Source organism: Perognathus longimembris, chromosome 17, assembly GCF_023159225.1.
Source record: "Perognathus longimembris pacificus isolate PPM17 chromosome 17, ASM2315922v1, whole genome shotgun sequence".
In the NCBI taxonomy this organism is placed as follows: Eukaryota; Metazoa; Chordata; class Mammalia; order Rodentia; family Heteromyidae; genus Perognathus; species Perognathus longimembris.
The window spans coordinates 17,139,479-17,153,840 of record NC_063177.1 but is presented as its reverse complement, the minus strand read 5'-3'; the positions used below and the strand labels follow the sequence as shown (position 1 = coordinate 17,153,840).

Genomic DNA, 14,362 nt, shown 5'->3' with positions numbered 1-14,362 from the left:
GGGGAGCATTAGCCATAATCCTTCTCAATTTCTTCATGCCAAAGGAGGACATTGGAAGTCACTTGTTCCAGGTGTCTAACAAGCATCCTTGCCTCCTGCCCACCTCCTCCAACCCTCTTTGTCTAGGGACCATGGGGCTGGTGTTTAGTCAGCCAGGAAATGAGTCAAAACAACGTAAGTGCTTACAGCACTGATGCTCATGGGGTCTGATCTCAGTGGATCGCTGCTTAAAGCCACGCAGTCCAGGATCTGAAAAGCAACTACAAAATAAGCCAAGTGTCTCCTTACATTCCTCAGGTTCTATGATAGGGCACATGCCCACAGATATTCTTCCTCCTCTTACTTCTATATCACAAAAGCCACAGCAGAGTCTTCCTGCCAGGCAGAGGGAGAGAACTGTAGCAAAAAAGGGCCAGATCCTTGCGTAGAAGGAGGAAGAGGCACATTAGAATCATGTGGTCCTCACACTTGCCCCATGCCTTGGGTCACTTCCCAGCAAGGAGTGCCCGCGAGATGCTTGGTGGTCCTGAAAGTGAGAGGGTGAAACTGGGAACTGTGGGGATCTTTTGTTTGTTTTGTGCTGGGACTTGGGCTTGAACTCAGTACTTCAGTACCTCCTGCTCTCACTTGGCTTTTTCACTCAAGGCTGATACTCTACCATGTGAGCCACTTCCAGCTCCACTTCCAGCTTTTTGCTGGTTAATTGGAGATAAGAGTTTCACATATATGTCTCCTTGGGCTGGCTTTGAACCAAGATCCTCAGATCTCAGCCTTCTGAGTAACTAGGATGACAGATATGAGCCATTGGCAAGACCTGTGTTTTTGCTGGACCAGATAGGCCATTGTCCGGGTCCCTGTTGAGGGACTTTAAGGCCTGGAGATAATCGTGACTAGTGATGATGGTGACAAGGCAACTGACTCAAGATCCCTTCAGATGGTGAAACTGGAAGGATGTGAGGGTGGGGGTGATCAGGCCTCCATGAAGCACCTTCTCTGTGCTGGCTATTTAGCTGTGGAAGCCCAGGGCTGAGGCTCTGTGATAGGGCCAATAATGGTCAGCTAGCTTTAACCCTCTGGCTACTTGCTTCTGGGACCTGTGACTACCTCAGCTGAAAGGTGACATCAATTGAGGCATAGAGACTTTCCAGGAAGTTCCAGATCCAGATGGAAGCCCCATTTCCCCTTCCGGTACCTCCAGCAGATTTCCCTAACTGAGCAGGCACATCCTCCTGTTGAGCCTAATGCAGTCTGAGAATGCCACATGCTGCTCACAAAGGACTTGGCAGATCAAATGAAACCTATTAGCCACCCTGGGTATAGATCAATCCTGCTTCTAATCTTATCTTCTACCAAATGAGGGCCTACAGCTCAGGGCTGTTGGGAAGGTTAAGACTGGCTTTCTAAGCACCTAACATAGTGTCTGCAAGACCCCAACCCATTCTCCCCCCCCTCTGTAACTGGCATTTTGCATTTCAAAGTAAAACACATCAGCAGAGGCCCCATTGGTCACCTGTGAGAGCTGATTACCTTTGATTTCATACCTTTCTGTGCATTTTTACTTATGATCCTCTCAGCCTTTAATTATATGCTATGCAAATTGATGAGAAGAGTCAGGAAAGAGGCCAGAGCTCTTGCATTAAAACCAAGACTTTGTAAGATCTTGATAGAAGGGAAGGGGAAAAAAAGCCTACTGAATTAGGTGGGCAGGAGAAGTGTAAAAAACAGGAGGAAGAAATGGAAAAATATAGAAAGATTTCACAGTCACATCGCTTTGCAGTGTCTTTAAGCTCCTGCTTCAGCTTAAAGCATCTGAAACGAGTCATAAATACTGGGACTCGGATGCAGTTTATACACACAGGGCTGTGTGGGCCCCATCTCGAAGCCCCGAAGCCTGCCTCATGAAGTGGGCACATAGATGTACATTTCTATGTTTAAAATGAAAATAGACTGCTTGGAGGATAGATATATCCTGTATCAACGACACCCACTGTCAAACCAGCCAAATGTGGTCTTCTTGAGTATAGAAAAGCAGCCTTTTGCTGTGAGAGCTCCTCCCCTCCCCCCACTGCCACCCTCTTCCCTCTCATCAGTGCATTACTGGTTGGACGAGCTCCATAGTTACCAAATTCTGGTGGGAAGGCCCTCAGGTTCCCAGGTTCTGGAGTCTGTCAGAAGAGCCTCCTCTGACCTGTGGCCTGAGCCGCAGTGTTCTCATCTGTAAAATGGATGGCACTATTTCTTATGGGTTATTCTGAAACCTTTAGGCCTTAGAGTCGCGCTGCCTACACGAATGGGGGTCATTAGCTTCTGCCAGGCAAGGAGAGAGGGTAAGAGAGAGTGTGTCTGGGAGGGGGGAGCCTAGCCCTCCCTGCAGGTGCTGGGCATACAGAGCTCAGATTCTAGCTTCTGCATATCAGCTTTCCCCCTCTTTGACTAGCAGAAAGGAGCACTCCACTATCACATCCCCCACCCCCACCCCGCCAGCGCCTTATCTCCACCCCCAGCAGCGTTTCTTACGCCTTAGCTGGCCGAGGTTCTAGGTTATTTTGTCAAGGGTCAGGCCTGGCCTGACCCTTTCTGTTCAAGCAGCAGCAGGAAGGGTGATCTCTATTTATTTCTGTCTTTCCAGTGGTTTCCAGCGACAGTGACAGTGACTCAGATCTCAGCTCCTCCAGCCTGGATGACAGACTTCCACCTGCTGGGGTCAAAGACATGAAAGGTGATAAACCTGGAGGAGAGTCAGGTAAGTATGGAAGGTCAACTGTTTCCCAAGCCTGAGGCACAGAAGAGCTTGACTGAGCTCCTCTGATGGAAGCTTTCCTGGCTGGTGTGTGAAGTTGTTGTAGATGACTTGTGCTTGTGCTTAGGGAGTGCTCCCCTATGAGCTAAAGTCTTAGCACCCTAAAGAGCTGCATGGGCTAGAGGCAGGTCCAGCCAGCCATGTCCTCTGCCTGTATACCAAGCTCCCCTAGGAACATTCCCCAGTTGAGATTTTGCCTTGTGTATGACAAGAACCGAAAATGAGGCACAACTTTTCCTGAGCTAGTCTGGATCTACCTGAAACTGCAGTGGAGTCCTTACTACATGAGCACCTCCCTGCCGGCCCTTCCTTCTCTCTTAGCACAAGGGAGTTGGAGCAGCTGCTCTCCAAAGTTCCTGATGTTGATATCTGTGTAATATGGCACAGGGTTAACTCACATATTGAGGAAGAAAAGAGAAAGCCTTAGGAAGGAAAAAGAAAGAAGTTTCCTTACCTTCAAATCAGGTTAAAAGTCTTCTGGGAACTGGGTTTTTGTTTGTTTATTTGTTTGTTTTGTCCTTTTAGTTTTTAGGGGTTTTGCTACCAGTACCAGGAATTAATTTAAGGCCTCATATTTCTCACTCAGCTTGCTTGTTCATGGCTGGTGCTTCGCTGTTTTGAAACATGCCTCCAGTCCAACTTTTTTGCTGGTTATTTGGATGGAGATAGAGTGTTACAGAGTTTTCTACTAGTGCTGGCTCTGAAACTTGATGGTCAGATCTCAGCCTCCTTAGTAGCTAGGATTACAGGTGTGAGCCACCAGTACCAGGTGAGGAACTGGAACTTTGAAAGAAGTTTCAGGAAGGCAAATTTCAGTGCCTAAAGGAGAAAGAGCCTTATAACTGCTCCAAACTAGGCTTTTTAAAATGCCTTGAGGTGCTATCCTAAAACCAAGACTGAGTGATGCTCTGGAAGGAATTTCTGTCAGGAATAGAAGTTTGGCATAGATCAGAGGTAATAAAGGCCTGGGCACACATGCTATTCCTCTATGTTTGATACTATGACAGACATTACTGGTCAATCATGATATGCTTTCTCATAGAGCCTTCAAGAAACCTCACATCCTTTTCAAGTGGTTGCTATCGACAGGAGATGATACAAGAGCCCAAAAGTTCTACATTAGGAAAGAATAAAGGAAAAGGACTTGCCTGCTTTGGTTTCCAAGGCACGCCTCCCCCCCTCCTCCCACCCCTCACACCAACTCTCAGCTATGACCAAGCAGAGCTAAGAGATGGGAAAGGACTGGCTGAAGTATCACAGGCTCCACATCTGCTCTCAGCCATGTTTGAGAGAGAATTCTTTAATGAATATAAACAGGAAGTAATATTTCCTTCTCTCTGCAGCTGAGTTAACATATCTTCCCCCACCTTCATTCTGTAAAGTTAGGAAAAGCTAGCAATTGTGCTTTCACATTGGTGACCTGTTCCTTAATGAAATGGCCTAGGGTTTTCTTTCTATTGCCTTGGTATAGTATCAGGCCAATTAGCAGAGGCAGAAGTTAGGTCCTGTTAGAACATTCTAGAAGACAGCAGCCATGTGAATGAGGGCAGCTCCCAACATAGGATTTGCAGGACTCTGTTTTGGATCCGGGCAACACAGAGCCATGCAGGTCCACACATGGTCTCTTACAGGTGGCAGTGTGGAGTCCCCCTGGATAGAGCTCACTCGGCCACCCAGCCACCTGTCCGGGAGCCAGAGCAGCTTGGCCAGTGAGGCTGGGGCAGGTTCTGCAGACCCACAGGGAGGCACCCTGCCGGGGCCTGAGCCCAAGGGCTCTGGTGAGTATCACCCACACCTGCTAGCCCACCACTTCCTCCCACTTCCCTGCTCTCTCGCACGCTCTCTCTCTCTGTCTCTCTGTCTCTGTCTCTCTCTGACACACACACACACACACACACACACACACACACACACACACACACACACACACACACACACACACCCTCTGCTCCTCCTCTGACACTCCACAGTGGTATGGTAGTAGGTAACATTTTCAGTTCTCCATGGTACCCAAGCATGGTGCCAGGTACTGGATGGAGGACAAAGGTGAGGTACTGGTGGCCTGGGTTCTGATGGACAAACAGAAGCAAAGAGCAACAGATGAACAGCTTCTGAAGCACTCGGCTGATGAATGGAGAGGAGCTGGCCCAGACTACAGGCTCTCTGCGCTTCCCCCACCCTTGGCTACCCGTCTCCCACAGCTCTGTGGTTCCTTTCAGATGGGACTGACCTAGAGAGGACCCATTCCATCCCCACCTGTCCTCACTGTGTAATGGCCTTTTCTTTCTTCTCCCAAAGGCAAGAGATACGCCTGGGCAAGTCCTCGCTGTTGACATGGCCTCAGACTGTCCCCTCAGCCTGACCTGGGCTCAGATATGTTTGTTTCTTGAAGCTAACTCTCCAGTGGAAATTCTGAGAGAGGAAAGAGAGAGAGAGAGAGAGAGCCAGGCTGCCCAGCTCTTTTTTGAGGGGGGCCTGAGCCATCACCTGTGCCTTGACCTCTAACTTAAACCAGTGTTTGGGGGATGAACCTTCTAGTCCCACCCAGTGCCTTTCTGCGCCCTCCTGGCCAGGACTTCTTCGTGGAACACTTCCCCTCAGCCCTCACCTATATTTATTGCCCTTCCCTCATTCCCCAGACTGCCCTAGGCTCAAGTTTAGGGTCTTGGGCTGGCTGGAAGGGCCTTTCCCATATGCACTGTTGACTTGTCCTGCAGGGCACTCTCCGCATTGGTATTCACAGTGAGCACTGTAACCTGAGTGTTTCCTTCATTGCTGAGTGTGGCCCCTGTATGGGTGTGTATGGAGCCCAGAACAGGTGGGAGGAGAGACAACCATGCTTTCCTTGCTCCAGGAGCTCCGTTTAACCTTGCTCACTAAGGTTTCTTGAGTACCTCCGTGGGCCTCCCAGATTTTGCTCAGCCAGGAAACATGCCTCCCCTAAGACATGAATTCACTGTTCTTTAGTAGATGCTGGCTGGTATGAAAAATACTCGGTGCAAATGCTTCTGAAAAACCCTTTCCTGAAGAGAGAGAGAGAGAGAGAGAGAGAGAGAGAGAGAGAGAGAGAGAGAGAGAGAGGACGCATGTGTGATGTCTCTCTTTCCCTCCCCCCCTACCCACCCCAGTCTCACAAGCTGGGAGCTCTCAGGCCTTAGCCTTTTGTCCTTGCCACTGGCAGATGTAGAAAAACACACTGTTTTCCTGTGACATGTTATGCTTTAGAATTGAAACAATAAAGATTAGAATTTGCATTGAGCTGGTGTGGTGATCAAAGACCCTGATGGCCTGTGTTTCTGAGCTGCCTCAGAGGAGAAATGGATGGGAGAGGGGAAAAAAAAAAAAAAAAAACAAAAAACAAACATAGTTCCATTGATTTGCTGCAGTGAAAGAGCTAGATCTATGTGTGTCTCAGAGTTCACAACCCTAATGCTGAGTGGAAAAGCAGGCCATCTAGGTAAAAAAGAATCAAAATGAGTTACACATATGTAGCTGTGTAAAAACATCTTGTATGGGTCTTGGATTTTGAGGGGAGGTGGGGGAGCACTAGGACTTGAGCCCAAGGCTTGCATATGTTAAGCAAAATGAGTGCAAAAGAAAAAAACATTTTTTCTATCATAAGACTTGAACTCAGGGCTTAGGTGCTGTCCCTGAGCTCTTTTGCTCAAGGCTAGTACTCTCTACCACTTGAGCCACAGCTTCACTTCCAGTTTTTGAATAGTTAATTAAAGATGAATCTCACAGAGACTTTTCTGCCCAAGCTGGCTTTGAACCCTGATCCTCAGATCTCAGAACCTGAGTAGTAATGATTATAGGCATGAGCCATTGGTGCCTGGCTTTTGCTATTGTTTTTTGTCGACCATGGGGCTTGAACTCAGGGCCTGGGTGCTGTCCCTGAGCTCTTTTGCTCAAGAGTCTTTTGCTCCACCACTGAGCCATAGCTCTGCTTCTCTTAAAGATTTTTTAGTGGTTAAAGATTTCTGGTAACGTATGGTGGCCTGAAGGCATACATAATTTTTTTTGTTCCCCACCCCAGTTCCCTCTAAAATGACACAGATATAAAAATGATATAAATCCCCCAAACTTACCTGAGATAATGAGTACTTCTCTGTGACTCAGTTTTCTCACCTGTAAAATGAGGATAATACTTCCTTCCCAGGATAATTATGAACATTATAAACATGAAAGCCGTGCCAAGCATAGTGGTGCAATTCTGTAATCCCCGCTACTCCAGAGTGGAGTTAGGAAGGTCATAGTCCAAGACTGGCCCAAGCTAAAACACAAGACCTAATCTCAAAAATAAACAAAGCAAAAGAGCTGAGGTGTGGCTCACCTACATGGCATAAAAAGACCTGCAGTGGGCTGGGAATATGGCCTAGTGATAGAGTGCTCGCCTCGCATACATGAAGCCTTGGGTTCGATTCCTCAGCACCACATATATAAGTATGAAGTAGTGCTGTGGCTCAAGTGGCAGAGTGGTAGCCTTGAGCAAAAAGAAGCCAGGGACAGTGCTTGGGCCCTGAGTTCAAGCCCCAGGACTGGCAAAAAAAAAAAAAAAAAAAAAAAAGTGCAGTTGGCCAGGCACCCGTGGCTCATGCCTGTAATCCTAGCTACTCGGGAGGCTGAGATCTGAGGATTTCAATTCAAAACAGCCCAGGTAGGAAAGTCTTCATATGAGACTCTTTATCTCCAATTAGCCACGAGAGAACCAGGAGTGATACTATGGTTCAAGTGGTAGAACGCCAGCCTTGAGCTGAAGAGCTCAGGGACAGCACCCAGGCCCAGAGTTCAAGCCCCACCTAAATAAATAAATAAAAAGACAGTGCAGTGCCAGGTGCCTGGGACACCAATAATGTTTTTACTCTGGCATTTGGGTCTTTGGAAGAGTGATGCCCAGCTGGACCAATTCTGCCACCGGCTGGTTTCTGGACAGCGGGTGGGGTCAAGGTCTTGTTAGAGACTTTGGCTCAGTAGTCCACAAAATACACATGGCCCCTGTTCTCTTGGGTCAGCCAGTGGAGTGTGAAAGCAGCACCAGTGCTCTCCCCAAAATGACTGTCCTGAGGCTGAGGAGCCACGGAGGAGCAGGCTGCGCAGGCACATGTTCATATCCATGCAGGTGATGCGAAGGCCTCTAGGTAGAGACCGCTGTGCGCACCCCTTGCTCTGTGGAAAACATTTCCATGAATTTCCTAGGATTGACACCAGCTGGAGGCCTGATGCAGACCTCGCAGGGGGCAGAGGGGAGGTGATGAGGACCAGGATCAGTGTTCAAGGTGAACCCCTATCTCCACGTGACTCCTCAGGAGAAGTCCTGCTGCGTGTCCCACCCAGGGACAGAGCATCTGTGTGGCAGGATCACCTCCAATGGCTCAGCTCATTAGAGCCATTTCCACCCCCCAAAAGTGGGGGCTGGCATCCTTCCCTAATGTGACATCTCCCACTGTCTGGCACTGCACCTCCAGGTTCCCAGGAGTCTGTGTGATAGGTCTGCATGTCCCTGCTCCTCCTGTGAATGTCGCCATGTCCTGCCCAGTACAGGGCACAGCAGGGGGATGCTGCCAACCCAGGTAGGTAGGCCCCCACCACAGATGCCAGGCAGCACCCCCTCCCTGCCCACACCACCCTCCTCCATTCCATGGAGCCAAGGCCAAAGAGAGATGAAGGGGGAGATCACACCTGCTGCCAGCTCAGGGGAATCCTTGTGCTCCTAAGAGTCACATTACTTCCACTCCTTCCATTTCACAGAGGAGGAAACTGAGGCCCAGAGAGACCCCGGAACACCTGCGTTTGCATCCAGGGCAGTCGAATGCCAGAATGTGCCCTTGAGGATTTGGTTATGAAAACAAATCAGGATTTCGAGAGCAGAGGAACTTGGTATAGACAAAAGGGCAGGGGCTGGGAATATGGACTAGTGGTAAAATGCTCGCCTCATATACATGAAGGCCTGGGTCCAATTCCTCCGCACCACATATATAGAAAAAGCCAAAAGTGGCACTGTGGCTCAAGTGGCAGAGTGCTAGCCTTGAGCAAAAAGAAGCCAGGGACAGTGCTTAGGCCCTGAGTCCAAGCCCCATGACTGGCAAAAAGAAAAAAATAGAAGACAAAAGGGCAGCCCCTGTGTCAGTAGCAGAGATGGAAACTTCTAGAAGAATGGAGGAAACAGCCCCTTGTCCCACTGGTACAAAGAAATGTTGCCCCTTTATTTTGTCCACGGCCCCGTGTAGCTAAGAGCAGCAGGAGCTGACATCCATCTTCCTTCATCAGGGCGAGACAGTGAAGCAGCCCTTCCTTCCAGCCACACTTGGGTGAGTAAAGGGTAGCTTTGGCCTAGAGAGCTTCCAGAAACTTCCAGTAATCAAGCAGCCCCACCTCCCCACCCCAGGCTGTCTCTGTAATCATTACCACCCCTCCAGAGCTGTAGGAGCCAGACCAGGACCACAGCTGTGGCCCCTGTACTCCAAGAGGGGGGTGACTACAGGCCCCCCTCCCCAGCTCATCCCCACACCATCCCCATCCACAGCCAGAATCTGTTTCCTTGTTCCACATGGAAGCTCTGTACCCATTTGGCAGTAGCTCCCCGCTTCCACTTTCCCAGCTCCATAACCACCACCAACTTCCCATATCTTATTTCTGACTGCTCTATGTCCTTCCTTAGGCAACGTGTGCGATTCTGTCCATCATGTACTTCGCTTGGCAGTATCCTCAGAGCCCACCTGTAATGTGCATTCCACTTTAGGGCTGAGTGACACCCACCGTGTGGGCACAGGACATCTTGCCTCTCCAGGTGTGTGTGTGTGTGTGTGTGTGTGTGTGTGTGCACGTGTGCATATCAATATTAGGGCTTGAACTTGGGGCCTGGGCACCATCTCTTAGCTTTTTGGTGATTATTTAGAGATAAGAGTTTCACAGACTTCCCTGCCCCAGCTGGCTTAGAACTTCAGTCCTCAGGTCTCAGCCTCCTTAGCAACTAGAATAACAAGCATAAGCCACTCTTGCCTGCTTCCCCAGTGTTCCATCCACAGACATTTGATATGTTTCCCCTCTTGGCTGTTGTAAATAATAATTGCTATGAATACAAACATCTGTTCCAGTTCCCACTTCCAACTTCTCTTGGGTAAAAACAGGTGTGGAACTGCTGGATCCTATGATAATTTTGTGTTTATTTGTTATGTATTTATTTTGAGCCATGGGCTCCCTCTAACCTAGGCTACCCTGGAATCTCAGTTTTCCTGTCTCTGCCTCCCAAGGGCTTGGATTACAGATATGCACTTCTACACCCTTGTTTAATTGTTTGAGGCACACCATGCCACTTTTGTAGCAGCTGTGCCATTTTACAGCCCCCAATGGAGCACCAGTGGCTTACATCATTTCCTCTTAGAGCAGGTTGCTGTCCTGCCTCTCCTCACTAGCCCCCAGGGAACAGGTGGCTGCTGGGGACCGAGGCTGCTCCAGCATGGCGGAAGTCCTACTGGCCTCTGTTCTAGCTGCCTGGCACCCTACCTGAATAGGGGGGACCCTGTGCTTGGTTTCTTGTTTTTCTATTACCTTCTGGGGCCCTCATCTTCACTACTGCCACCACCACCACTCCAGGCCTTGCAAGCTACGTAGCTAGCCCTGACTGGCCGTGTCCTTCTAGGTGCAGACTCCACAAGTAACTTCCATCAAGTCCTCAGGCTCTGCTGAGGAAGGGACAGCCTGCTGGCTGATAGTGAACACAGGCCATCCTCATGGCCCTGCTGCCAGCCCTGTGTGGTTGACGACTCCCGTCTGTGAGACAAGAGAGCTAAGCTAAGCCATTTTCTAATAGTGTGAGGCAGCTAGTCAAACCGCCTGTCGGTGTGCCATCAAAGGCTCACGGCACATGCCAGGGATGAGGCCAAAGGTAAACCTGGTGCTGGCCTTGCCCAGCCCGCATGGAGAGAAGGCTCCATCAGGCCCTGCAGGAAGAGCACTGGTGGAGACCCACCATGGCCAGATCCTGGTGCCCCCTGCAAACAAGACCTGCATGTTCTTTCCCTCTGCTCCCCACAACAGCTGACACGAGGCTCTGCCAGTGATCGGGGCTCCAACTTGCCCACGAACCCCTCCAGGCTGTCTTGTGCAAGAAGCTAGGGAAAGCATTGCCCACCCCCATCCCTGCAGAGTACCAAGAGGAGGGGGAGGAGAATGGCAGGTGGAGGAGAGAGGTGGGTGGGAGCTCTGAGAGCCCAGGAGCCCTCACAAGCTGCCACCTCATCGCTGAGACAGACTGAAACTCTGAGCCCTTTGATGCGGGCCCCAGGATGTCTGCAGCTTCTTCTCTGCCAATTACTGGAGAAATAATTCAGTGTGCACACCCCCTGCCTCTCGGCAGACACTCTTTGGGGACATTTTAAGGCTGACTATACCTGCTGAGCAGCTGACAAGTGAAGCCGCTTCTTCTCTTCCTCACTCCTTCCCAATTGCCATTTCCTCCCCCCCCACCTAGATTCTTTAGGGAAAAAGGAAGACCCAATGGTGGGTTCTCCTCCTAAGAAAGGAGCCTGGCAAATCGGACCCCTAGGCCCCTTGTCTGTGCTTCTAGAATGTGGTAGAGCAGTGCTAAAAGCTCTTGTCTTCCACTAACTCCTTAAAGGTAGAAGCCAAATCTTATTCATCCTTAAGTCCCTGATTAGCTATCAATAAATACTACTAGATTGGTGGATAATGGGTGGAAAGATGGATGGATGGGTGGTGGGTGGGTGGGTGGGTGGATGGATGGATGAATGGATAGATATGAGGATGGATGGATATATGGGTGGATGGGTAGATGAATGGCTGGCTGGATGATGGGTGGATAGATGGAATGAGGAAGGGATAATGGATGGATAGATGGGTGAATGGATGGATGGTGGTTGAATGGACAATAGTGGATTAACAGATGAATGATGGGTAATTGGATGATAAATGGGTAGACGGATGGGTGGGGAGATGGATGGATGGGTAGATGATGGATAGGTGGGTGGATGGATGGATGGAGGAATTATGAGTGGTTGGATGGACAATAGTGGATTAATAGATGATGATAAATGGATGGGTGGGTAGGTGAATGGATGGATGATGGGTAGATGGATAGATTGGTGGATGGATGGAGGAAAGGATGATGGGTAGATGGATGGTCGGTGAGATGGATGATGGATAGATGAGTGGTAAGTGGATAGGTGGGGGTTAACTTTTGGTCTTTGGGGAGATGAATAGAGAGACCAGTGGTCCAGAGATCAGTGCCACCGGAGCAGGAATTGAGACTCTATCTAAAAATGTACCGGAGTAAAAAGGGGGCTAGAAATGTTTCAGCCCAGCAAGATGAGGTCCTGAGTTCAAACTTGCTGTCACAATAATAATTAATAATAATAATAAGGCTGACTGTGTCGAACCTCAGAGCATATTTAAACAGGGCCACAAAACAGACCTAAGAAGAAAGCACATTTAGAGGAAAGTACAGGTCAGAGGTAGGACGAGGCCAGGGTGAAGCCCATTGCCCCTGAACCCCGAGAGTGACAGAAGGAGCCATGGGCCATGGTCCTGCCACAGTGTTTGCACTGCGGTGAGTCAGCCCTTCCTCATCTCACCCTAATGTCCACAGTGCCCACCTCCCCCCTACTCCAATGTTTTGTGGGAATGGATGTGGGAGGAAGAAAAGTAGCAAAGGTCACATCTGTGTCTGTGATTCAGGACATGTACATGGACCCTTCTGTCCTAAGCCCAGGACAGAGAGGTGACATGGACTGAACTAGAAGTTAGTTTTCCAAGCAATCTTAGCAAAGCCTTTCCCAGAACCTTGATTTTTTTGGTGGGATGAGGACCCCGGAGATCCCACAGCCAGGGTGGCCAGCCCTCTCAGTTTTCCCAGAACATAGGAGTTCCCTGGGAAACTGGGTTTTCAGTGCTAAAACAGGGAAGTTCCTGGGCACAGAAGGGGGATCTACTCACTAGAGACAGCTGGGACTCGGTCACACGTGTTACGAGGGGAGGCCGCACTGAGCCTTAAAGGCCTCACTTTAGCTAATTCCCATGAACTGGAGATAGAAACAAGTCCCCCGCCTTCCCACCTCACAGACAGGGCAACAGACTAGGAGAGGTGAAGTACTTGGCCCAGGACAGCCAACAGGTGGCAGATGAAGGATGGGAACCCATGGCCTGTGCTCCTAACTGCATGCTCATTGTGTCAGCCAGCTTTCCCAAGCTGTGATGAAATGCCCAAGATAAACTAAAAGGAGAGAAGGTTTCCACTAGCTTCAGTGTGCAGATAGTGGTCGCATGGTCCTGTTGCTTTGAGCCAGTGAAGAGGCTCCATATCATGGTGGAAACAGATGGTTCTGCTCACATCAAGGCAGAGAGAAGGGGCCAGAGTCCTGCCATTCCCTCCAGTGACCTCCTGACTAAGTCCAGCCTCCTAAATGTTCCTCCACAAATTCCACATAAGGCAGTGAGCTGAGGAACAGCCCTTCAGTGCGCTCACCTGGGGAGCGGGGCCCTGGGGGCTCACACCTGTAATCCTAGCTACTGAAGAGGCTGAGCTCTGAGGATTGAGCTTCAAAGCCAGTCCAGGCAGTCAAATCTGAGAGACTCTTCACCACCAAAAAGCTAGAAGTAGAAGCATGGCCCAAGTGGTAGAATGCCAGCCTTGAGTGGAGAAAGCTGAGAGAGCAAAACCCTGAGTTCAACCCCAGTACACACACACATGCACACCTAGCTTGTGTCCTTGTCTCCACTGTGTCCCATGTCTCACCCCACCCCCACCCAAACTCCTCCACACACCCTTGCTGGCATCCGCTTCCTTGCCTGCCCAGCCTGGGGACTTCTGAGCTGGGAATTCAAAGAGCTCAGCACAGCATAGGCTCCAACGGGGTCAGCTAGTGGAAAAAACAAGATGATAAATTATTCTAGGGAAAGAGTGATTTTCCTTATAGCCTACTTGACTCACAAAACACCGTGATCATGTTGGAAATTGGAGGAGTCAGAGCTGGACTCTGGGGAAAGAGAAATAAAAGCTTTCTGCCTGCTGCTGGCAGCACAGCCCCCAGGCGTGAGAAGTGAGTGTGGGGTCAGACCAGACTGCACACAGCTGGTCCCAAGCAGCAGGGCCTGCTAGTCTCGTCTGGTGCGGGCTCTGCCTAGATCTTAGACAATTCACTTAACCTGAGGCTCAATAAGTTGAAGCTGTTGGGCCTCCCTGCCTTACCCTCTCTCAGGAAGGCCCAACACAGTTGCTTGGTGCTGCTGCAGCAAGGGATGATGGGAGCTGTGGAGAGCAAGGGATGATGGGGGCTGCCTCAGGGTTGATAAGGCTTGGATTCGCGACCTTCGAGACCTTCTGAGACACCAGGCTTGACATGGAGGGACAGCCTCCAAAAGTGAACTCCTTCCCTACTGACCTGACCTGAATCACCTCCACCGGCCAGGCACTCGCCTTGGGATGCTTCTCCAGGCTCTCAAGTTTTCTTTTGCTTGTTTGAGTTTTTTTATTTGTCTTGTTTCTTGATTTTTAGTCGGTCATAGGGGCTTGAACTAAGGGCCTAGGCTCTGTTCCTGAGCTCTTCA

General features: G+C 49.8%; 1 protein-coding gene and 1 long non-coding RNA gene across 11 annotated transcripts in view; one reads left to right on the top strand and one right to left on the bottom strand.

Moving 5' to 3' along the window:
* Rph3al (rabphilin 3A like (without C2 domains)) overlaps positions 1–5,886 on the top strand; it is a 128,483-nt gene extending 122,597 nt beyond the window's left edge. For 6 of the 10 annotated variants that reach the window (XM_048365076.1, XM_048365078.1, XM_048365072.1 and 3 more), the window contains 2 exons: positions 2,630–2,743; positions 3,843–4,372. In XM_048365076.1, the coding sequence (XP_048221033.1) occupies positions 2,630–2,743; positions 3,843–4,147 (419 nt within the window). In that variant the 3' untranslated portion in view covers positions 4,148–4,372. Of the gene's footprint in view, positions 1–2,629; positions 2,744–3,842; positions 4,373–4,431; positions 4,579–5,098 lie in introns of those variants that run through there. The other 4 variants (XM_048365081.1, XM_048365079.1, XR_007213661.1 and 1 more) reach the window with 3 other exon arrangements.
* On the bottom strand, positions 768–13,631 carry LOC125365175. Its single transcript, XR_007213662.1, has 3 exons — positions 13,621–13,631; positions 11,140–11,146; positions 768–2,075 (listed from the first exon to the last, which is right to left on the bottom strand). It is a non-coding gene; the product is annotated as an uncharacterized LOC125365175 (long non-coding RNA).
* Positions 13,632–14,362: the final 731 nt, after the last annotated feature.